Source organism: Myotis brandtii, unplaced genomic scaffold, assembly GCF_000412655.1.
Source record: "Myotis brandtii unplaced genomic scaffold, ASM41265v1 scaffold28, whole genome shotgun sequence".
NCBI classification, from domain to species: domain Eukaryota; kingdom Metazoa; phylum Chordata; class Mammalia; order Chiroptera; family Vespertilionidae; genus Myotis; species Myotis brandtii.
In genome coordinates, this window is record NW_005360676.1 from 2,174,936 (window position 1) to 2,199,786 (window position 24,851).

The 24,851-nt window shown below is 35.7% G+C and overlaps 1 protein-coding gene across 1 annotated transcript in view; it reads right to left on the reverse strand.

Annotated features, from left to right (window-relative positions):
- TECRL (trans-2,3-enoyl-CoA reductase-like) overlaps positions 1-24,851 on the reverse strand; it is an 86,395-nt gene that overhangs the window by 56,325 nt on the left and 5,219 nt on the right. The window contains exon 2 of the mRNA XM_005868885.2: positions 5,920-5,971. Within this exon, the coding sequence (XP_005868947.1) occupies positions 5,920-5,971 (52 nt within the window). The remainder of the gene's footprint in view (positions 1-5,919; positions 5,972-24,851) is intronic.

Sequence of the window (24,851 nt, forward strand, 5' to 3'; positions counted from 1 at the left end):
AGTGCATGTCATAGCGACTGGTCGACTGGTCACTCTGTTTGTTCAGGTCCTTCAGTCGTAATGGTCGCTTAGGTTTTTATATCTATAGATTCCTTTTTACAATATGATAGCCAGTCCTTCTCACTCTCCAGTCATCTATCTCCCCTGGAAATTTAAATGTTGTCACACAGTCATATACTCAAACATAAAATGGAAATCAATCATTTGCTATAGATAGACTATCTGCTCTAATATTTGAAACATGTATAATGTACATATTTGTTCAAGTTTAAATGTTGCTAACCCAACCGTTTTGATGCTTGAGGATTATGAAACAAAATTATTTTATAGAATCAGGCTTGGGTAACATTACAATGTCATAAAGGATGATCAAAATAACCCTGACATTGCACAGCAATTCACAGGTTTAAATGCTTTGTGCCATGAGGGACAAAACAATTTACAGACAGGATAACACCTCATGCATTTTAGGAATTGCTATTAGTTATGACAGTTTTATTACATGAACCTTGACTATCAAAACAACTGACCCTTCCTAACAGTTTGATCTCATAAGATTCTGTAAACAATCATATATCATATATCATATAGGTAAATAGAATCCTCAACACTTCTCTGAGTATCCAATGACATTAAGTATACATTAATGTAAATATGAGCAATATTCTAAAGTCGTCACAGTGAAAGAAATACATTTTCAATACTGGGATACTAATATGTGCCAGTGGTTTATATTGTGATTTAGATTAAAGGCATAAAGAAAACACTGGCTTAAGTAAGAAATTTAAGGGATATAATTAAGGCAGTTAAGAAGACTTGGAGAAAACAAAATTATATTATTCTATATTATTCTATACATCTTTAGCTAAATTTAAAAATAGAAAACATTAATGAAATATAGTAAGATACTATGTTATGAACACTGCATTATAATGAATTTCCCTGTAAATTATTGACAAAGCTCATAATTCCTTTTGCCAAATGAACTATTAGAGAATGTTAGCTACTTCCTGAGTTACAAACAAAGGGCTTTTGCTAAGAAAATCATTCTGCCACTTCTTTCTGTGGTTGCATTTATCATTTTTCGAGCTTCTTTTGTTGAGAGATCAGGAAATTCTGCAGCCTTTTCCAGGAGGCTCCTTTTAAATTGCCTACAAAATAGTCATTATTCTATACTATATATGATAAATCCTTCTAGTCTGTTATCTTTGTTTTGAGTTACTCTCCTGGAACTTTTCAAAGTTTACCATTGTTTATATTTTTACTGGCTTTTGGGCAAGATTTATATGCATTTCAACTGTCACAATAAATTATATATACCTTCATGTGGCTAAAACTACATTCGCGCTGCTAATTTCATTGTTCTTTCTCTTGCTTCCTTCCCAAGGCTTTCCTGGGAACTGCAGAGACAAGTACTCCAATAGATTATAAACATTGAAATGCTTTATGGTGTTGTCAACCAATAGGCAACACACAAGCCATAGGCAAAATGATTTTTCTTTTCTTTCAGAAACTTTTATGACAGTAAATGCACAAATTACACTTTAGCTTATTGTCATCCTTTTTTAACTCAAGTTCATACACTATTCTCAGATTAGTCTCACAAGAGAAATTTAATTAGCACTTTCTAGTCATATTTGCATTATTTGTTTTTAAATTCTCACCCAAGGACATGTTCATTGATGTGAGAGAAACATCGATTGCTTGCCTCACATATATGCCCCAACCAGAAATCGAACTTGTAACCTGAGTATATGCCCTCAATGGGAATCAAACCCTAGAGCTTTTGTTATATGGAATGGAGCTCCAACCAACTGAGCCATACAATTCAGGGCTAAAACTGTGGTTTTAATTATAATTACAGAACTTAGCTCTACTAAACAAACAATCATATTCATAATAGCTAGTTGGTAGCTAGTTTCTTTTTTGAGATTATGCCTGGCATTGGAATACCTTTCAGGGTACCATGATGTGACAGCCAAACACCTATAACAATGAAATTAATAGAAGTTTTAAAAAACTAGAAAAAATTAATTTAAAAAAGCTATGTGAATGAAATTCTACCTTTATACAACTTAGTGCAATGGCAATATTATGCATTTTCTGTTACAGATTCCTTAGATGACAAGAGTAAAGACCCAGTTTCTAAAGAGTATATTCATTCCAACTTTGCTTGGAAATTCTTTATTTTTATTAGTATAGCTTCTATTTTATCAGTGCAAACTATCCCATCATTCATCCCTCTCTTTAGAGGTTTAGATTATAAAAATTTAAATAATTTTAAATATGATAAAGCATAGAGAAATAACTTCTAACATGCAGGTAGAATTTTTTCACTAGAATTCATTTGTTATTTTGGCGAACATTTTGATTTTTGATCAATTAAATCTACAAAGTAGAATATACCATGACAGATTTAAATTATTATGTACATATACAGTTTTTGGAACATTAAATGAGATGAGGGGAAATAGGTGAAAGTAATACATTTGTGTGTGTGTATGTGTGTATATATATAATTTATAGTTTGATAGGTGTCTCTTCTTTATGAAAACCATTGCTCTTTCTGTTTTCCCTTAAGAGCTAATATTGTAATTGCATTTTCCTCCTGTATTTACTTACCCATCTCTTTGCTGGTGTTACCAGGGTAATCTAAAAAATGACTCATAACAAAGCAGAACTGAAAAATTATAAATCTTGGAAGAACCTAAGAAAGTCATTGTTTAAGACAAGAAAAATCAAGGTAAAAAAGTTCCAAAATAAAACTAAGAAAAATGTAAAGCTGGCAGAAGTCAGAGAAATACTAGGCAGACAAGAAATCAAGATCAGTGAGAACACCTAAGGGAACAAAGGCCAGAGATAAAAGACATGTAAGGAGCATTCTTCCCTCAGAAAACCAGTCTTCTGATCAGTTATTTTTTTCTTTCAAGGTTACAAGTCTTATTATAACTCCAGGGCTTGGAAATAAACAGCATCATAAATGTCAATATATATATACACAATTTGTCATCAGAAGGTAAAGAAGTCTATAAAAACCTAACAATTGTAGTTAGATAAATATAACTATATGTAAAATATATATGATTATTTTTAAATATTTTTATAAATGTAAATAAAGTATTCAATGTTACATGGTCTTAAAATATGCTAAAGATATAAAATATGAAGGCAATGAAGGCAATCGGTATATAACTTTAAAATCTGTATGTACAGTCACATCATGTTAGTATTCACTTTTTTTTTTTTGGTTTCTTTTCTGATTTGGAAAACATATTAAACACAATGTCCAATTTAATTAACTTTGAGATCATTCCCTGTAATATAATACAAGCAAAAAAATGTTTTTGTGTCTATATTTTATATAATTTGAAGATCAATACATGTTTAAAGTATAGTATAAATGCAACATTTTCTGAAAATAATTTTTCTGTAAGTGATGGATATATTTTCAAAATAAAGGTACTTTTGGAAAAATGAATAAAGTTATAATTTATAGAAAGTGTTTAAAGTTTAAAACTGCTTTGGCCGAACCGGTTTGGCTCAGTGGATAGAACGTTGGCCTGCGGACTCAAGGGTCCCGGGTTCGATTTCGGTCAAGGGCATGTACCTTGGTTGTGGGCACATCCCCACTGGGGGGCGTACAGGAGGCAGCTGATCAATCTCTGTCATCGATGTTTCTAGCTCTCTATCCCTCTCCCTTCTTCTCTGTAAAAAATCAATAAAAATATTTTTAAAAAATTCTTAAAAAAAAACACCTGTGTTTTAAAAGTAAAATAATAGTTCTCTATTAAAACTAACCATATTATTGTCATTATCCAATTTTCCACTTCTGAAACTGGACACTTCTAAGATTTTTACATAAACTACCTAACTTCACTTGTCTAATTACTAAAAATGGGCTCTGGAAGACATAAATATAAAACTTCCGACTCTACAACTTTAAGATTCCATGTAATTATTTTGTGTCTATATGTACAACTATCACTGAGCAGTCATAGAATCACACATCAAGGTGACTGCTCATTCTTTTTATACATATATTAGCCTTTGATTCATTTCATCATTTTCAGAAAAATATAGAAATAATGCATTTCTTATATTGTCATATTAATTTAAATGCAAACATTCTCTTGCACCTTTTACTTTATAGTAAAAAAGTAATTTTCAGATATCTTCTCACTGATTATTACAACCTGAATTTTCTGATACCATTTTATAAGGAAAAAAATATCTAAGTCATTCCAAAGATGCCAATTCAATTACTACTTTAATGAAAACTATATTTTATGCAAAAAAATAACTCAAATAAATGCATTTAGGATGTAAATAAACTGGAAATAATCATGGTTACATTGGTTCACATGGATTATGTTATAAAATATAAATTTGGAGTTTGAAAAAAATTTCAATAATTTATAAAATATTCCATGATGCACACATGATTTGATTGCTAAAAATAGAGTTAATCCATGGCAGATCTTTTGTTTTGACCTCTTATCTTCTTTTGTCCTTTTTTCTTATTATAATCTCTTTCTTGTTCTCTTCTGCATATTCATATCTTATATGTCCTTATGGAAAAATATCAGGACTCAACTTCTGTATGAATTTAAGCGTATTTCAGATAATTCTGTTCCAACCTGTTTATGCTTTCTATTCCTATCAAAAATTCTAAATCATTTTCTCCCCAATGTTTATTAGTTTTAGATACACTGACTATTTTAACTATCTTCCTCATGAGGCTATTTTTTTGAAGGCTAGCAGGTATATCTTCTACTGTCATTTAATCACTATACCTAATATAATGTCATATATGCAGCAAGTATTTAGTAAAGATTCTATTTTTTTCCTAAAGAAATAATGAAAATAATAAAAACAATTATATCTATTTTACTCTAAATACCTGTTTTACCCCAAATACCTTAAACAACTTAATGTTCTAATTTATGAGCTTTAGGAATATTTTCAGAAAATAAACATGTTCAACTAAATCCAAAGGATTAAAAATGCAGTATATACATTCAATGGAACATTATTCAGCCTTAAAAAGGAAGGGAGTTCTACACATGCTACAGCATGGATGAACCTTGAGGACATTAAGCTCAGTGAAATAAGCTGGTCAAAAAGAAAAAAACTAAAACAAATACGGTCTAATTCCACTTATCTGAAGTATCTAAAGTAATCAAATTCATAGAAATAGAAAGGAGAATGATGGTTACCCGGGATTGGGGAGTAAGAAATGGGAGTTATTGTTCAATGGCTACAGAGTTTCCTATCTGCAAGATGAAAAAGGTCTGAATATATTTCATAACAATGTAAATATAGTTAATGCTATTAAACCATAAACTTAAAATGGTATGTGGTTTTGTTTACGAAGATAAAAATACATGAAAAAAGAAAAGAAAATTCTCCCTAGCAAAGCATAATACAAAACAGAGTAAAAAACTTTGATTAAAATTTTGCTTAAATATAAAGAAATACTTAGCATTGATTAATGCTTTTTATACTTTGTATTGATTAATGCTGTTAGAACGAAAATTGTTCAAATATTAACTGGAAAACAGTTTTGTGAAAAAAAAAGAATAATGAGGATTAAAGCATCAAGATTAAGATGCAAGAATGTTCATGGTCAAGAGAAATCTATAATAATAAAAGTGTAATATGCTAATTACACCTGACAGCTGAATGACCTTCCAGACAACCTTCTGGACAAAGCTGGGGTTGCAAGAGCCAAGCTCCTTGCACAAATTTCGTGCATCGAACCTCTAGTTTAGCATAATATTATTTCTGAGTTCCATGCTAAGATATGGTTTCCACACATTCTTTCCATCATAATATTGAACTTATTCTTACAGATAATTTTGAACCAATTTGATAAAAATAAGTCTATAATATAAATTCTAATGTATATATAAAACTTACATGTTTTATGAAACTTTTGTTTAATATCATGAATAGTAGACGTTTGCATCATCTGCAAAGGAAAAGAAAATAGAGAAAATTACTGTAAGGAAAAGGTGTTTATCTGTTTGCTGTATATTTAGTAAGGAAACACAATTTAATATGTTTGAAGTGTAAAGTTATTACAAAATAGTCTATTCGTTTTGTTTAACTTTTTAGCCATTGTTGCTATGACAACTTGAAATATACTAGTGCCCTGGTGCACGGATTCATGAACATTGAAAGGAAATTAATTATAAGAAATATTTTAATATAGCTATTCGCCCTTTCTCTATAATAGAAGTGTCAACCAAATTCATGATCAACAATGACAGATTGAAACACATGCATGTGATTACCGCCAGCAAGAGCTTTATATGTATTGCAAATGTGGGAGTCAACTTAACCCTTTATACATATGGAATAAACTTGCTTAATGAGACCTGCTTTCTGATTTAGCTAAACTTTTTCCAGCCCAATGAAGCACTCCAACTTCTCTTTCAAGTAATTATCAGCAACACAGCAGTAAATATCAACATGAAGCAGATTATTATTGTATGTCACCCAGGGAGAACAAAGGGTAAAATATTTAACTGCAGCAGTGTTTGACTATATTCTGCACAGTGAGAAAACCTGAAGTCATTTTCAAGGTCCACCATTTCTTACTTCTTTTCAGTCGGGTCAAGTTTCTGAGCTTTCTAAATCTCCATTTTCTGGCTAATAAAAGAAAATAGGATTCTATCAAGTCTCCTATCTACCTACTCTAGGACTTCTGTGAGGATCAAATGAGATGAGCCACAGGAAAACACTTAACAGACATTTGGTTAAAGTGTAAAATGTTTGCACCTGGCTATAAAGCAAGTTGTGTTCTTGGGCTGAAGAAACTCCAAGGAGACTAGTTGCTACGCAGTGATGGCGAACCTTTTGAGCTCGGAGTGTCAGCATTTTGAAAAACCCTAACTTAACTCTGGTGCCGTGTCACATATAGAAATTTTTTAATATTTGCAACCATAGTAAAACAAAGATTTATATTTTCGATATTTATTTTATATATTTAAATGCCATTTAACAAAGAAAAATCAACCAAAAAAATGAGTCCGCGTGTCACCTCTGACATGCGTGTCATAGGTTTGCCATCACTGTGCTAGAGAGAGGAAGACGGGCGTTGCTACATAACGTTATTACGCGGAGCCCACAGCAACCATTTCCTGACTGAGCTGGACTATGGGACTCATTTTGTGCCATGAGGCCTTGGCAGCGTTGGCTGCGATTTGGTGGGGTGTTGCTCCGGGGTGTTGGTGGGGCCTGTGTCCCACTTGCGGGAAGCTGAGTGTTGCTTTGTCGGCACCAGGTTTGCGATGCCATTTCTTTGTAAATGAGCAGTGCATGTCAGAGCAGCTCCTGTGTTGAGCATCTGCCCCCTGGTGGATTGAGCATCTCCCTCCTGGTGATCAGTGTGCATTATAGCTACCGGTTGGATGGTCGGAGGGACACAGCATAATATATATATATCTTTCCAAATTTTTAATTTAAATATAGTAATAATGGTATTATTATATGAGTTCATCCTAATCTATATCTCTAAAATGAATTTTTGAATTTTCTCTATGCATAATATTCAGTTTCTGGTTTTCAAATAAGTGAGATTATCTGTTAAAACATAAGTAAGCACACCAAACAAATAAAGAGTGTTTACGGGGTGGGGCAAAAGTAGGTTTATAGTTGCTCATAAGGAAAATAATACAGTGGGGCCTTGACTTACGAGTGTCCTGACTAAGGAGTTTTTTGAGATACCAGCTCTCGGCCGTTTTTTTGCATTGAGTTGATAGAGTAATTTGAGTTAACGAGCTCCTTAACGAGCTCGGTCTCAGTAAATAATTAAACTCATAAGTCAAGGCCCCACTGTACAACAATAAATAATAATACAAAAGTAAACACTGTTTTGCATACTCACAACTGTATATCTACTTTTGCCCCACTCTATATATAACAGAGAAGCCTGAGAATTTGAAATTAACGTATATGGACAAAAAGGGAAATTTTACTTGAGAATATCATGAGAAAAAAGACCTATCTAAACCCTATAGTTAGCTGTGTTGTTAAAACTCCCATCCAAAATTACTGTTGGTTCACAAAATCCATGTTAGATATATTATTTGGATTTTTTTATGTGCATAGGAGTCTGAACAATTATTTGGTCCTAATTTACTAGAATTAACCATTTCTAATATTAAAATAAAATAAATTTAAAAATGTTTCTTTATCTATATTGAAAAATTCACGAGTTTGCCTTTCAAAATTAATGGCACCATAACCCATAGACACAAACAACAGTGTGGTGTAGGACAAAGGACGGGGTGGGGAGGACTAAGTGGAGATGGGTAAAGGGTTGGGCGGGGGGATGGGGATATCTGCAATAATGTGAACAATAAAAATAAAGTTAGAAAATAATTTTAAAGTAACTTATTTTGAAGTGAAAAGTAAAGCTGAGAGTGCAAAGTCAAATGAAAACAGATATAAGTTCCTTAATCTCATGTGAAATTTCTTTCAAAAATAGATTTCTGTGGGAAAGCTGTATGCTTTTCTTAAAACTAGAATAATTTAAATTATAATCTTCTAATTGACATATGCATTTTTCTCTGAATTTACCAGCGTTCAAGACTAAGAGTATGTACTTCTGAAAGAAACCTACATGTGAAAGAGGGTTGTTAATTGCAAGCTTTTAACAAAGTTTTATATTTTCTTTATTTTTAATTACATTTTAGTTTCACATGTTAGAAAAGTGCTGATTTTGAATAAACCTTTCAAAACTGCCCTTTCTGTAGCAATTTTAGTCAAATACAGCAGAAAAAAATGTAATAATTAACCACTAAATGCTTTAGACAACTAAGCTTAATTAACCACAAGACTGCTTGATCAACTCTTTCACGGCTTTAGTTGTATTTAGAGCAGAAAGAGAGGAAAGGATGACAATTAATAGAGCATGTAAAGCTTTATGATTACTAGATTCATGTCTCAGTAGCTTCATCAGGAAGTTTATTCATAATAACTTTTACTTTTTAGCCAGTTTTACAACCACTTAGAAAGGACAAACTATCATTTTTTGCATATCACTATTAATTGTGCAGATGGAAGAAATTTGAAATCCTGAAATTCTCATTAACATTTTTCTCGTCAGAAAAAAATCATCTTAAAATGTTAAGTAGACAAGTAAATTATACTTCTTAGTTGAATCAAAAATGTACTTATAAATTTTAACTGATCATATTTGAGGTTTGGGTCATCATCGTTCCTTTATCCAACATTTAAGTTGATGGATATAGTAAAAACTTTTCACGAACTAGATTCTACTTGAATTCCCCCCATACACAGATCCTGCAATATTTCACACATAAAAAATAAAATTTCGTACTATTGCTGCTTTTAAAACTTTCTCAGGAACTTCTTGAAATGAGCAGATGTCTCCAGAATACTGTTTACCCTACTTAGAGAAATGAAATTTAATTGGTAAGGAAAAATAAACAACCACCACATGAAATTCACTCTACAGAAAAATGGCAAAGTGCAATACAAAAAATTGTCAGTAAACTTTGCAAAGAAAAGGAATGTGTTCAACAATGAAGACACAGAGAGAAATAAAATATAAGATAAATTGAATAGAAATAATTAGCTGCAGAGGTGTGAAAATACACACACACACACACACACACACACACACACACACACACACACACACACGTAATATCCAGTGCACAGCTTCTATCTGGCAAGAGCTCTTGCTTTCTCATTTTGGGGACACAGGAAATAGAACTAAACTAGCCTAGAGAATCATATTTTAAGATTGATTAATTCAGGAAAGTGGGAAAAATGCCCCTGAGAATTTCCATTAGAATATTTTACATTAGTAAATAGGATATGTAGTTACCCAAGTTTAACTCAGATTGGTAGGGAGTTTTCTGAGTAAGCAAATATTATTTTAATAGTAATTGTCAGATTATAACTAAAATATAAATAAGCCATCTATATAATTTGTTTATAAACTCAGAATATGTATGGTATTTTATGGAATACCAAGGATTTTCAATATGAATAAAATTGATACCACAGTATAAATGTGCAAAAAAAAATCAGTATTAATAGGTTTAAATATTTTAAACTGGATTTTGTTTATAATTATAAGAAATTGGAAAATTATGTCATATAAATTGTATTTATTTACATATCACAATGGATTATTTAAATGAGTTCTTTGTTTATTTAAAATTATATATACATATAAACACACACGCACTCAGATATACTAGTATATTTTAGATTTTTTTTAATCATAGCAATGTTTCTTTATATATAGTCACTAGAGGCCTGGTGTATGGATTTGTGCACCGGTGGGGTCCCTCGGCCTGGCCTGCAGGGATCAGGCCAAAACTGGCTCTCTGACATCCCCCCAGGAATCCCAGATTGCGAGACGGTGCAGGCCAGGCTGAGGGACCCCGCTGGTGCACGAATCCAGGGCTCTAGTATGCATATAAGAGCTTTGGTTAATCTCTTTCTGCCCTCCCCTTCCCCCCTTCCCACTGAGATTCATCAGTCTGTTCCATGTTCCCATGCCTGTGGTTTCCGCTTCTACATTGAGCTTCTGCCCCGTGGTGGTCAGTGTGCATCATAGCTACTGGTCAGCCAGTCAAACGATCAGCCAGTTGGCCAGGCACTTAGACTTTTATATATAGACTAGAGGCCCAGTGCACAAAATTCGTGCACTTGAGGGGGTTCCCTCAGCCCGGCCTGTGCCCTCTCACAGTCCGGGACCCCTGCAATAGATAGCTCCAAAAAGGTAGGCCCTGCCCACCCACCACCATACTGCCACAGGTTAGCCTGGGACTCCCACTTTGGAGTGATCAATCGTGCCCCGCAGAGGGAGGTCCAGCCCACCTGCCATACTCCCCTGGTCGGTGGCCTGAGCCTCTCTCTTTGGGGCAATCATGAAGCCCCCCAATTGATCAATTGCCCTGCTGGCCAGTGACCTGAGCCTCCCTCTGCAGGGCGCTCATGGCGTGATGGCTAGGCCCATGACCAATCGCACTACACTCGCCTTGGCTGGCCTAGCTCCAGTAGTTGTCATAGTGTGGTCATCCAGATGTTTATTCCGCTGTTCAGCCATTGGGTCAATTTGCTTATTATGCTTTAATTATAGATAACATATTTGGTTATTGTCCTTTCAGTTCAAAAAGAAAATAGCATTAGTATATAAATTAATTTCTTTTTTTTTTTGCTTTTATTATTTATTTATTTTTTTAATCTTTATTGTTCAAATTATTACAGATGTCCCTCTTTTTTACCCCCTGATAGCTCCCCTCCAGCCAGTTCCACTCCACCCCAGGCCCTCGCCCCCCACTGTCCTCATCCATAGGTGTAAGCTCTTTGTCTAATATCTTCCCGCACCCGCCACACCTCCTTCACCCTGAGAATTGTTAGTCTGCTCCCTTTCATGCCCCTGATTCTATTATATTCACCAGTTTATTCTGTTCAGCAGATTTTTTTATTCATTTGGTTTTTAGATTCACTTGTTGATAGATATGTATTGTCACTTTTCTGTTTATAATTTTTTAAAAAATATTTTATTGAATTTTTACAGAGAGGAAGGGAGAGGGATAAAGAGTTAGAAACATCAATGAGAGTGAAACATTGATCAGCTGCCTCCTGCACACCTCCTCCTGGGGATGTGCCCGCAACCAAGGTACATGCCCTTGACTGGAATCGAACCCGGGACCCTTCAGTCCTCAGGCTGATGCTCTATCTACTGAGCCAAACCAGTTAGGGCTATAATTTTTTATCTTTACCTTTTTCTTCTTCTTCCTCTTCTTAAAGAATACCCTTCAGTATTTCATATAATACTGGTCTGGTGGTGATGAACTCCTTTAGCTTTTTCTTATCTGTGAAACTCTTTATCTGACCATCAATTCTAAATGATAGCTTTGCTGGGTAGAATAATCTTGGTTGTAGGTTCTTGGTATTCATCACTTTGAATATTTCTTGCCACTCCCTTCTGGCCTACAAAGTTTCTGTTGAGAAATCAGCTGACAGTCATATGGGTACTCCCTTGTAGGTAACTAACTGTTTTTCTCTTGCTGCTTTTAAGATTCTCTCTTTTTCTTTTGCCCTTGGCATTTTAATTATGATGTGTCTTGGTGTGGTCCTCTTTGGATTCCTCTTTTTGGGGGTTCTCTGAGCTTCCTGGACTCGTAAGTCTATTTCTTTCACCAGGTAGGGCAAGTTTTCTGTCATTATTTCTTCAAATAGATTTTCAATATCTTGCTCTCTCTCTTCTTCTGGCACCCCCATAATTCAGATGTTGGTATGCTTGAAGTTGTCCCAGATGATCCTTACACTATCTTCGTATTTTTGGATTCTTTTTTCTTTTTGCTCTTCCTATTGGATGTTTTTTGCTTTCTCGCATTTCAAATCATTGACTTGATTCTTGGGATCCTCTACTCTATTGTTGAATCCCTGTATAATATTCTTTATTTCAGTCAGTGTACGCTTAATTTCTGACTGGTCCTTTTTTTTTGCATTTTCACTAAGATCATTGAAGGTCTCATTAAGTTTCTCAGAGGTTTCTAGAAGATTCTTAAGTCACCTTATAACCGTGGTAAATTTTAAGTCTAATTTGAATTTTCTTAATTATAATCTGTAAAATATCTCAGGGTTCATTTTAACTGATATAATTGCCTAATGATGACCAGAATAAAAAAGGCTTTTTTAGAATAAGAAATGGTAAGTCTGTTGAAAATTTATGGATTAAAGCATAATTGGTTTGTACTTGATGATTTGCAGTAAAAATGACAGGGACATTTGCTAAGTCACTTTTTCTTCAGTTTTAAAAAGAAAATATAGCATTTATACATACCTTCAATTGTATTGCCATGAATTATACTTTGAGTAAAGGCACAAATATTGAAAATAATGAGTGTGATAAATAACAATTGGCTCAGTTTTAGTAGGATTTGGGAGGAAGAGTAAAATAATTGTTACAGTATTATCTATCAATCTGTTTTGTGTATATGTATATATATATACTATTTGTTAGTAATAAATGTATACTATATACTATACCATACCATACCATACCATACCATACCATACCATACCATACTATACTATACTATACTATACTATACTATACTATACTATACTATCCTTTGTGGTGATTGGAAAAATAGCCACAGTATTTTGCAGATTCCCCCATCAAAGGGGTAGAATTTTTTTCTCAGACCTTAAATTTATCTTGACTTCTGATGTATTTTGATTACAAACATGTGTTGAAGTGAGGCTGTCCAAGTTGGAAATCTAAGACACAAGAGGCCATACACATATTTCTACTCTTTCTGATCACACCCTCGATCAGCACCATGTGGAGAAGCCTGAGCTAGCTTCCCAGCTAACACCCTGATGAGGGTCACCCAGCTACTTGGCAACTGGCTGCACATACTTGAGTGAGCCCTGCAGAGAACTAAATCATAAAATGACAGAATAATGATATAAATAAATGGTCTTTGTTTTAAGATACTCATTTTCTCAGTAGTTTGCTATCAAAAACTAAAGAACTATTAAAAATTAATCATTTCAAGCAGCAATTTTCAACCTTTTTCATCTCATGGCACACAAACTAAATACTACAATTCTGGGGCACACCAAAAACTATATATTTTTTGCCAATTTGACAAAAAAATGATATAATTTTGATTTGTTCACACCAGATGACTACTGTTGTGTTGGCTGTTGTTATGCTTTTACTTGACAATCTAAGAGAAAAAAAGGTCAGTGCCCCTGATTAAATAGTCAGTACTGCATGCTTTTAACATTTTTGTGGTACACCAGTCAGTTGTGGCACACTGATTGAAAATCATTGATATAGAGGATTAAAGTAAAAGTTAAAACATAAGTAAAAATGCTGTACAGAGACATTTCAATTGATAATGATCTGCTTATAGGATGGTGATCTCCACAAAATTATAATGAAGCTGAAAAAGTCTTATCGCCCAGTGACATCGCAGCCTTCCTAACATAGCACAACACATTAGTCGTGTGTTTGTGATCATGCTGCTGTAAACAAACCTGTTAGGCAAATGAAAGTATAGCACATACAATTGTGTACCAGTACATAATACTTGATGATAAGTGACTTTGTTCCTGGTGTGTGTATTTACTATACTATACATTTTATCATTATTTTAGAGTGTATTTTTTCTACATATTAAAAAGTTTGCTGTAAAATGGTATGCCTCATACATCTTGTGTCCATCTCATCTCTAGACTGCATAATTTTCTCTTGTGCTTAATATAATCTCATGTTACCATGTACAGTAATATGCCGAACAGGCTGGAAGCATAGAAGCAATAGGCTATACCAGTGGTCGGCAAACTCATTAGTCAACAGAGCCAAATATCAACAGTACAACGATTGAAATTTCTTTTGAGAGCCAAATTTTTTAAACTTAAACTATATAGGTAGGTACATTGTTATTAACTTAATTAGGATATTCCTAAGCTGGCCTTTGCTAAAAACGTCCTCAATCTGATTGAGGTACGTTCTCTGAGGTCGACCCCTTCCAACTCTCCCATCCACACTCGTCTTGTATACTTGTTTCATCCATCTCCTTTCGTTCATCCTCTCTATATGTCCAAACCATCTGAACATGCCTTTCTCAATCCTCGACACTACATCTTATTTCACTCCACAACGTTCCCTGTACGTGCGCACCCGCACGTGGTATTTTGTGGAATAGCCACACTCAAGGGGCCAAAGAGCTGCATGTGGCTCGTGAGCCGCGATTTGCCGACCACTGGGCTATACCATATGGCCTAGGTGTGTAGTCAGCTTTACCATCTAGGTTTGTGTAAGCACACTCTATGATGTTCACTAAATCACCTAATTATGCATTTGTCAGAAGGTATCCCTGTACTTAAGTGGCTCATGACTGTAGCTCTGTTATTTCATTGTAAAAGCTGCAAACAAATTCAGGGGGGTGACTTTCACCTTTCAAAAATTTACATCAGGTTTGTAAATCAACTATAAGTTTAAAACTCTGTTGTTTAATTAATTTGTTTATTTTTTGTTCTACTGATGGTATTTTAAGAGACATGTTGATTAAATGTAACTTTTAAAAATGCACTTAAAAATTCTAATTTTATGTACAAAAATGGCATCACTGTGAAACAAACATGCCATGCATTTCATTTTATAACTACTTCTGATTCACAAATATTTGACATTTACATAACTATTCAAGATACTTTATATTTGCTTTTGAAAAAGTTCACGATACAGTTAAATTGAATTTCAGCAAAAACACACACAAACTTACCATGCATAAAATATTAAAATGTGTAGTTTATTCCACTGATGATTCAAGGAAATGCTCACACTAAGACAGAGAGTATATTTTGGGAAATGAGTTAATATGGGTAGCCAGTTTTCTCAAAAAGTAAGATTTTTACCTACCTCTTTAAACATAAAATATTATTAATCCATCTAATTTGAACACTCCTCTTCTTAAAATATATTTCTTGTCCTAACAAGAGAAGAATAATTTAAATGGTTCTTGGAAACTGAAGCTCTATAGCAAAATAAATTATTTTGGCAAATGTTTGTTGTATTCCTCATCTCCACTTCTCAAAGGGATCACCATGCTAAGAGTGTCTGAGAAATGGCAAACAGGCCAATGGGTTTGCAGTAGAGTGACTTAGGGACAGAGTAAAGATATGACCAGAGAGATAAGGGTGAAAAGATCTAACCTTTTAGATTTAGAATATGAGATATGAGTAAATTGTGTTCTTGTTGGAGGGTTTTCTTCAGAGGAGTGACATGATATCTTAGGTTTTCAAAAGAATCAATCTGGCTTCTGTAAATTAAATAGAATCTAGGTGACAATTAAAATGATCATGCAATGACAAAACCATTTCATCTGCATTGATGAATTCCAAATGGCATTTTACCTGGTGATATTGTAGAAGCTGATGGGCTGTAACTACATCTGATAGAAACTATATAGTGCATGTATTTGTGTTCCTACATACACTGTGGGTGTTCAGTGAAGACTCATTTAGATCAGTCCACCTTGTAGAGGTGATGGTGACTCGGATGGTAACAGTTCAGTGAGGAGATATAGAATAAAGTGATTTATTGATTAATTGGACATGGTCCAAACAGGAAGAGATTTTAGAGAGTTGGCAGCTTGATAAACTAAGGTTGGACTCTTTGTATAGCTCATTAAATATTTAGTCCCATAGGTGATTCTCACTTGGAGGGGAGACTTTGATCTTGCAATCACTTGCTGTGTCTTGGCCTCCTCAACCTCATAGATAAATAGTCATGAGGCTACAGCATGGGCATATCTTAAAACATTGCTCATTCCATCACCTATACATTATGTATTTTAGAGCTGGGCACATTGTCTACTCATTTTAGGACTGATGCAAAATATGTGAGTAATTAGAAAAGACATAATTAGGCAAAGGCAATAGTTCACACATTAAAAAAAATAAAATTTTGTGCTATTTGCTGCTTTTAAAACTTCCTCAGGAACTTCTTGAAATGAGCAGATGTCTCCAGAATATTGTTTACCCTACTTAGAGAAATGAAATTTAATTGGTAAGGGAAAATAAACAACCACCACATGAAATTCACTCTACAGAAAAATGGCAAAGTGCAATAAAAAAAATTGTCAGTAAACTTTGCAAAGAAAAGGAATGTGTTCAACAATGAAGACACAGAGAGAAATAAAATATAAGATAAATTGAATAGAAATAATTAGCTGCAGAGGTGTGAAAATACACACACACACATACACACATAATATCCAGTGCACAGCTGCTACCTGGCAAGAGCTCTTGCTTTCTCAGTTTGGGGACACAGGAAATAGAAATAAACTAGCCTAGAGAATCATATTTTAAGATTGATTAATTCAGGTCATTATCAAGTGAAATGTCTCTATACAGCATTTTTACTTATGTTTTACTTTTACTTTTCTCCTTTATATCAATGATTTTCAATCAGTGTGCCACAACTGACTGGTGTACCACAAAAATGTTAAAAGCATGCAATACTGACTATTTAGTCATGGGCACTGACCTTTTTTCCCTTAGATTGTCAGGTAAAAGCATGGCAACAGCCAACACAACAATAGCCATCTGGTATGAACAAATCAAAATTACAGCATTTTTTTGTCAAATAGGCAAAAAATATATATATATTTTGGTGTGCCCCAGAATTGTAGTAATTAGTTTGTGTGCCATGAGATGAAAAAGGTCAGGGCACAAGCCTGGTTTGCAGGCTTGATCCCCAGTAGCGGGTGTGTAGAAGGCAGCCGATCAAAGATTCTCTCTCATCATTGATGTTTCTGTCTCTCCCTTCTCCCTTTCCCTTCCTCTCTCTAAAAATCAATTAAAAATAAAATAAAAGCAAATAGGTGAATTTATTAATATATTTTTTAATTATAAAAAAGTATTCGAATGTTTTCTTACCATTTTAAAATAAAGCAGATTTTATTTCATCAATCAACAGCTCAGTTGTGGCTATTCTGTTGTTTATGTTTTTCTTACCATATCAAAAGTTAAATTTTTTTCTACATAAAATATCTCTTAAAATCAAAGTAATTTATGAAAATTTTTAGAGTGAGAGCTTTTTGAAATTGCCTATCTATAAAAATGAGGAGCATGTCATCTAAATGAAGGCCTCAGGGTTCTGTGTTAAACTCCTGCTTAAATTAAATTTGGATTATAATAGAATCTTATTAAATGAAGTTTATGAGAAGCAGGTAATAAATCTATATTCAATGGCAGGGAGACCAGTGTTGACCATGAAAGGACTCAATTAGGCAGCCAGTAACTCATCAAGTGTTTTGCTAAAATAAATTGCAAATTATATTACACTTTGATTTTTTTAAATCAAATAACCAATAATGGCAAAGTTAGAAACACCCAAACATGAAGCAATATTAAATGTTTATTTCGGAAGCAGTAAAAGTGTGGAATGAGAACACTTAAACTGCAATAAGAAGAAAAAAAAGGACAGGTAATAATGGATTTGCTCTTTTCACAAAATGATGTTAGAATGATGAGTTTATAAGAAGGCAGAGGTATAGCCTTCTTTGATATAAGACTAAGATCAATTCTCAAATAAAGTATCTGTTATCTAGATGTAATAAGCAGTTCAAAATAAATCTGTCAAAGAGAATTAACTTCTCATAGGGAAATAAATGAGTGTGACATTCATAGGCTTTATGTGGCTACAGACTTCTGGGCTCAGATTACTCAGTTGAATCCCAGTAGATCAACAGGGATTGAAAATTATTTGATGATTGTCAGTATAAAAAATCCACGAATAAAATATAATATACTAATGGGATGGAGCCTGACACATTTGCACCTTTGAAAGACTTAAGTGGGTAGGGGACTCATCTTCACATCCCTTCCTAAATTCTCCATAGAGGTCTCTCTAACAATGTGCCTTCAGTCAAAGCCTGAGAGGCTAAGGATGTAAGGCATTGAGAGGAGATAATGTTTATTTAAGAGAAGACACTTTAGTCTTAGAAATATCCCCACAATGGTCCTCCAGTGTGCTGGGACTGTTTATAACTGGAACAGATTTCTAGAGCCACTCTCAATGTATTCAATAGAAAAGAATATTATCTGTCTGGGCTCAGCACCACTTTGTTCATACCTGTTTTAGTTTGTGTTATACTATCTTGTGTGGGACTACTTACAAGTCATTACCAATCACAATACTGTGAACATCTAAGGGAAAGGAATATACGGGAAATGGCAAAAGTAGGTTTACACTTGTTCATACGGAAACAAATAATAATTAATAAAAAATAATACAAAGCCGAACCGGTTTGGCTCAGTGGATAGAGCGTCGGCCTGCGGACTGAAGGGTACCAGGTTTGATTCCGGTCAAGGGCATGTACCTTGGTTGCGGGCACATCCCCAGTGGGGGGCGTGCAGGAGGCAGCTGATCGATCTCTCCCATCGATGTTTCTAACTCTCTATCCCTCTCCCTTCTTCTCTGTAAAAAATCAATAAAATATATATTTAAAAAAATAATAATAATACAAAAATAAACTCTGTTTTATGTACTCACAACTGTAAACCTACTTTCCCCCACCCTGTATTTGGTTTGTTTGATTTGTTTTTCATCCTGGTGCTCACAGTGTCTGTGCCTAACAACTGGAAAATTAGTATTTTTTAATGGATATGAAAAAAAAAAACAATCAGGAAAGAAGAAAAAAAGAGAGCAAAGGAGGCATGAAGGATTTACAGTGTTCTAGGATGATGTCCCTGTAAGATATTCTTGTAGTTTGTACTTAATCATAATCAATTGTGAAAACATTTTAGGGGTAACAACTTCAAACAATGATTTCCCTCTAAACCTTTGAGCTTTTGAAATGCAGTCATGAAAATAGCATAATTTTCACAGCAGAAAGTAAGATGCAATGTTAATATACATGAATCAAAGATCACTTATATTTATGTATAATTTAGGGTTATGTTGAATTTAGATGCAGTTATTATACAAATTCTAGCAAAAATATATTTCACTATGCCTATACTCTTGATAATGCAGACTTAAGAACTCAGTGAGGCCATATTTGTGTCCAGAAACATGAGGTGTGAGGGCATTAAAAGTCTTAATGTGATATAAATATTAGTATCCAATTGCTGCAATATTGCCCCTTCAAACCTCTCTCTGAAGTCTTTAAATCATCTATATATATATAAATCCAAGTGACTGGAATGACCAGAATGACCGGTCACTATGATGTGCACTGTGGCAGGCCAACTGGTTCCAGAGCAGCTGGCCAAACTCCCATGGCCCCTCCCTTCAGCCCCCCCCACTCTGATCCAGGGCAGGGCCAGCCAGCCAACCCCAGCGGCCCCTCCCTCCAGCCGGCTCAGCTCCCAATTGGCCCCCCACTCCAATCGAGGGCAGGGCTGGCCAGCCAACCTCCTGTGGCCCCTCCCCCAGATCAAGATGGGCCAGCCAGACCCCATCCATACACAAATTCGTGCACTGAGCCTCTAGTTTAAAATATAAAGTAATGGAATTTGTTCTTTTTAATCCTTACCTGAGGATTTTTTCCCATTGATTTTTAGAGAGAGTGGAAGAGGAAGGAAAAGACGGAGAGAAATATCCATGTGAGAGGCCGACATTCTATCCATTCAGCCAAACTGGCTCGGGCTGGAATTTGTGTTTCTTCATTTTGCCTTAAGTTATTGCTCATTTTTTAACTTCTAATTTTATGAGGAATAGTTACAGGAAAATAATAACTTTGTCAGTAATAACTTTGAGCACTAAGGTACACGAGAGGAACAATAAAAATGTGTTAAGAACTCACTAAGGTCACAGAAACAAATTAAGTAATTATTTTGATAGTTATTTGTTAGGCTTCCAAAAAGTACCAGTAAAATGTTAATCTTAACATGGTAGATGCATAATATATCATTTGCCTTTAATTTCTAAACAAAAATCAAACAAAAGGTCAAAACAGAAGTATTTCCCAGAAATGTATTATGTAAGCACTGTCTTTATCTTTTCTGTTTGAGCTGTTAGATCTCAAAAGAACTATGAATCCCTTCATTGTCAACTTTTTGATAATTGTACAGCACACATATCTTCATGTTTTATCAAGAGTTTAGCTAAGCTACTCCATGCTATTGCTGCCTTAGTATCAGCGGCCTACAGTGACTTTAAACTGACACCAGCCCCTCATGCTAGCACACACCCTAGATAGTGGCCCCCAGAGTCACAAGTAAATGTACATTCCTGATATAATTTTCCCAGCAGCACTGTGATCAACAGCCCCCCTGACTCCCAGTCCATTGTCCTTGTGTGTGCCTTAGATAAGACTCCTTTGGGGTTTACTAAAATCCTGCTCTTTGAATTGATCAATTCAGCTTTAGCGCAGGAATCCTAAAGCATTCCATCCATGGACCCTGAAAGAGGCATGTGCCCCAGATCCTGCCTCCTCTCTGTCTGCACTCTGCCAAGACCTCCATTTAGCCCTCAGAGTAGGGCGTGTACTTCCTCCAGGACCCGTGAGAATTTGTCTATTTCAGTTTCTCTTGTTGTCTATTGTTGAACCACAGCTCACCATCTGGCAACCTGTTCTCCACTTAACAGCTATTACTTTGACAATTTTATAACAGTTTTACACATAGAAGTTATTAATATGTTATATATCCAAACAGTAAAGTCCTACTTAAACTTAATTTAACTGAAATAAAATGATAATGCAATATTATATTCCTTTCACCAAAAAGTTATCTCTGTTTACCACTCAAAATTGCCTTGTTTTTTCTCTCACTATAGCAGCTGTTCTCAACCTGTGGGTCATGACCCCTTTGGGGGTCGAACAACCCTTTCACAGGGGTCGCCTAAGACCATCTGAAAACACATATATAATTACATATTGTTTTTGTGATTAATCACTATGCTTTAATTATGTTCAATTTGTAACAATGAAAATACATCCTGCATATCAGATATTTACATTACGATTCATAACAGTAGCAAAATTACAGTTATGAAGTAGCAACAAAAATAATTTTATGGTTGGGGGTCACCACAACATGAGGAACTGTATTAAAGGGTCGCGGCATTAGGAAGGTTGAGAACCACTGCACTATAGAGATATCTTTGCACCTAGAATTACATTTACATTGTTTGACTTCCGCAGGAGAGAATAAAATCGATGAAGATATGAACTGCATTTGTATGAGTGAATACCTTATCTCAAACACCTAATAGAGCACTAGAGAAATATCTCCACAAATATCTAAAGAATGAATAAATACTTCATTGTGATATTCTAAAGTCTCATAACAGAGAGTTTGAGAACCACTGAATCTGGTAAAGTTCAACTCTTCTAGATGCATCCTCTAAAACTTATTTATATATGTAGACTTTCTAAATGGAGAATCATTGTATCTCATGTATTAGTAGATAGAAATTACATCTTCTTTATAGTTTAAGCATAAATAAAAATAGCTTTTTAAAATTTGTTTTGTAAATGTTATTCATGCATTGTTTTCTAGAGTTTATTTTTTCCCTACTGTTACATTGTATGCAATGGTTATACCTTCACTGGCATCTTTCATGATATATCATAATATAAGTAACAGATTGATATTATTTGGGATAAGAGAGTTGGATATAAAAAGCTAGAAATTGATACTACAAAGATTGCCTCTGTGACTATGCTTTCCAATTCTAAAATGCTTCCGAATCATTTCAAAAAATGTTAATAATGACTATCATTTTAAAAGTGCTTAAATCTTATAGTCATATTAGAGATGCATTAATTCCATTATTTTCCTCACTTCAGTGGAATAATCATATTTGTAATATGCTGGCACTATCTAAAATATTACATTCATTTGTGCACACTAACCATGTGCACACATGGCTTTACATTTTAGTTACAAATATAGAATCCTTACTTAATCCTGGAAGACAGATATTTGCCCTACTTTTGATAAAGGAATACCAAGAGTCAGAGCAGTACAGTAACATAGATAATAAAACAATAATTTGCAAATTTACATAATATTTTGCAAAAAATTATTTGTGTCTAATAAAGGCACAAATATATCTGCACTCAGAACATAAACCACTGTACCACATTTCCTCTCATGACATATAACTGTTAAATATAATAAAATTACCTTTTATGAGATAAATCTAAGTGCACTAATTCTTTTAAAATTAGAACTGCCTGCAGTATTATGAAATTCCCAAGTACATCCAAAAAGAGGGGTGAATGTTGGAGCTCCTCTGGTTTCACAGAAAACAATTATGTTCGTCATCTCTTTTGGTAAAAACATCTCAATTTTGTAACTTTTAATGATACAAATCTTGATAGCACATTTTGTATTTATTATTAAAAGGGACTTTAAATACATTTCTTAATTTCTAGGTTTGAATGTTAACTAATGTTATTTTATGTCTACATATAAAAAACTAGTGGCCCGATGCACAAAATTCGTGCATGGTGGGGTGTGTCCCTCAGCCCGACCTGCACCCTCTCCAATCTGGGACCCCTTTGGCAGATGTCTGCTTGCCAGTTTAGGCCAGATACCTGTGTGATCGGGCTTAAACTGGCAGTCAGACACCCTCTCACAATCTGGGACTGCTGGCTCCTAACCACTCACCTGTCTGCCTGCCTGATTGCCCCTAATCACTCTGCCTACTGGCCTGCTCACCCACAACTGCCCCCCCCCACCGGCATGCTTTCCCCCAACTGCCCCCCCTGCCGGCCTGCTTGCCCCCAACTACTCCCCCATCTGGCCTGTTTGTCACCACCTGCCCTCCCCACTGGCCTGCTCATTCCCAAATGCCCCCCTGCTGGCCTGATTGCCCCCAACTGACCCCCACTAATGGCCTGCTCACCCCAACTGTCCCCCCGTCCTGATCACCCCTAACGGCCCTCCCACTGGCCTGATCACCCACTACTGCTGTCCCATCCTGGCCCCTAACTGCCTCTACCTTGGCCCCGCCACCATGGCTTTGTCCAGAAGAATGTCCAGAAGGTCTCCTGGAAGTTCTCCCAGTCTAATTAGCATATTACCCTTTTCTTAGTATAGATAGAGGCCTGGTACATAGGTGGTGGCTGGCTTGTTTGCCCTGAAGGGTGTCCCGGATCAGGGTGGGGTTTCCCTTGGGGGGTGGGGCAGCCTGGGCAAGGGGCCTGTGGTGGTTTGCAGGCCGGCCATGCCCCCATTGGGGTGGGGGTCCCCACTGGGGATAATGACGGCCTGGGCAAGGGGCTGGGTCAGTTTTCAGGCCAGCCATGCCCCCATGGAGTGAGGGTCCCTGCTGGGGTGCGTGGCCAGCCTGGGTGAGGGGATGATGGCTATTTGCAGGCTGGCCACACCCCCCAGCAAGAACCCTATCCCCATGGGGGCGTGGCAAGCCTGGGTAAGGGGCTGAGGGCTGTTTTCAGGCTGGCCACACCCCCTTCAGTGTGGGGGTCCCTGCTGGGGTGCCTGGCCAGCCTGGGTGAGAGGTTGGTGGCTGTTTGCAGGCTGGCCATGCCCCCAAGTGGGGACCCTCACCCCGATGATGGCATGGCCAGCCTGGGTGAGGAGCTGAGGGCTGTTTGCAGGCCTCTCCCTCCTCTGCCGGCCTGGGCGACCCAAGCCTCCCACTCGCTCAGGCCAGCTCTGTCGCCGCCGCCCACAGGCCCCTCCTTCAGTGGCCGGCTCAGGCAGGCGGGAAGCTTGGCTTCCTCCATCGCCGGGGGTGATCCAAGCCTCCCCCCACTCTGACTGGCTCCATGGCCACCACCATCTTTGTCCTGCTTATTTGTATATTTCCTCCTGATTGGCTGTGGGGCATTGTGGAGGTATGGTCAATTTACATATTTGTCTATTATTATTGTAGATAGAAAAAAAATGCTTAAGAACTTTCTTTTGTCTCAAATAAAAGGGCAAGTAGACATCCCTTAAAAACATCATCTTTATCCTGAAACACAATGTCTGTATCAGAAGTCAGACTGCTCAGTCATGAGATCAAACTGAGCATGGGAATTTTGGCTCATGACAACTCATTATCTGTCAAGTGGGTGTATAATAGTTGAGAGCAAGGCACAGAACATGCATTGGCCAGGTTCATAACTTGGTTCTAACACACATTAAGTTCTTCATTTCAATTCTCTGCACCACAATTTCTCTTCTATAAAGGGCAATAATAATACTTAAATCATTTTATAGAAAATAATAATAAAGTGCAGAGATATTGGATCATGTCCATGGAAAAAGATAAAGCAGTCAGACATTAATTCTGCTATGACTCAATCCAAAGTTTATAAGCTTTCAACTATTAGTATATTACGCTACATAATAAGAAGTAGGGAAAG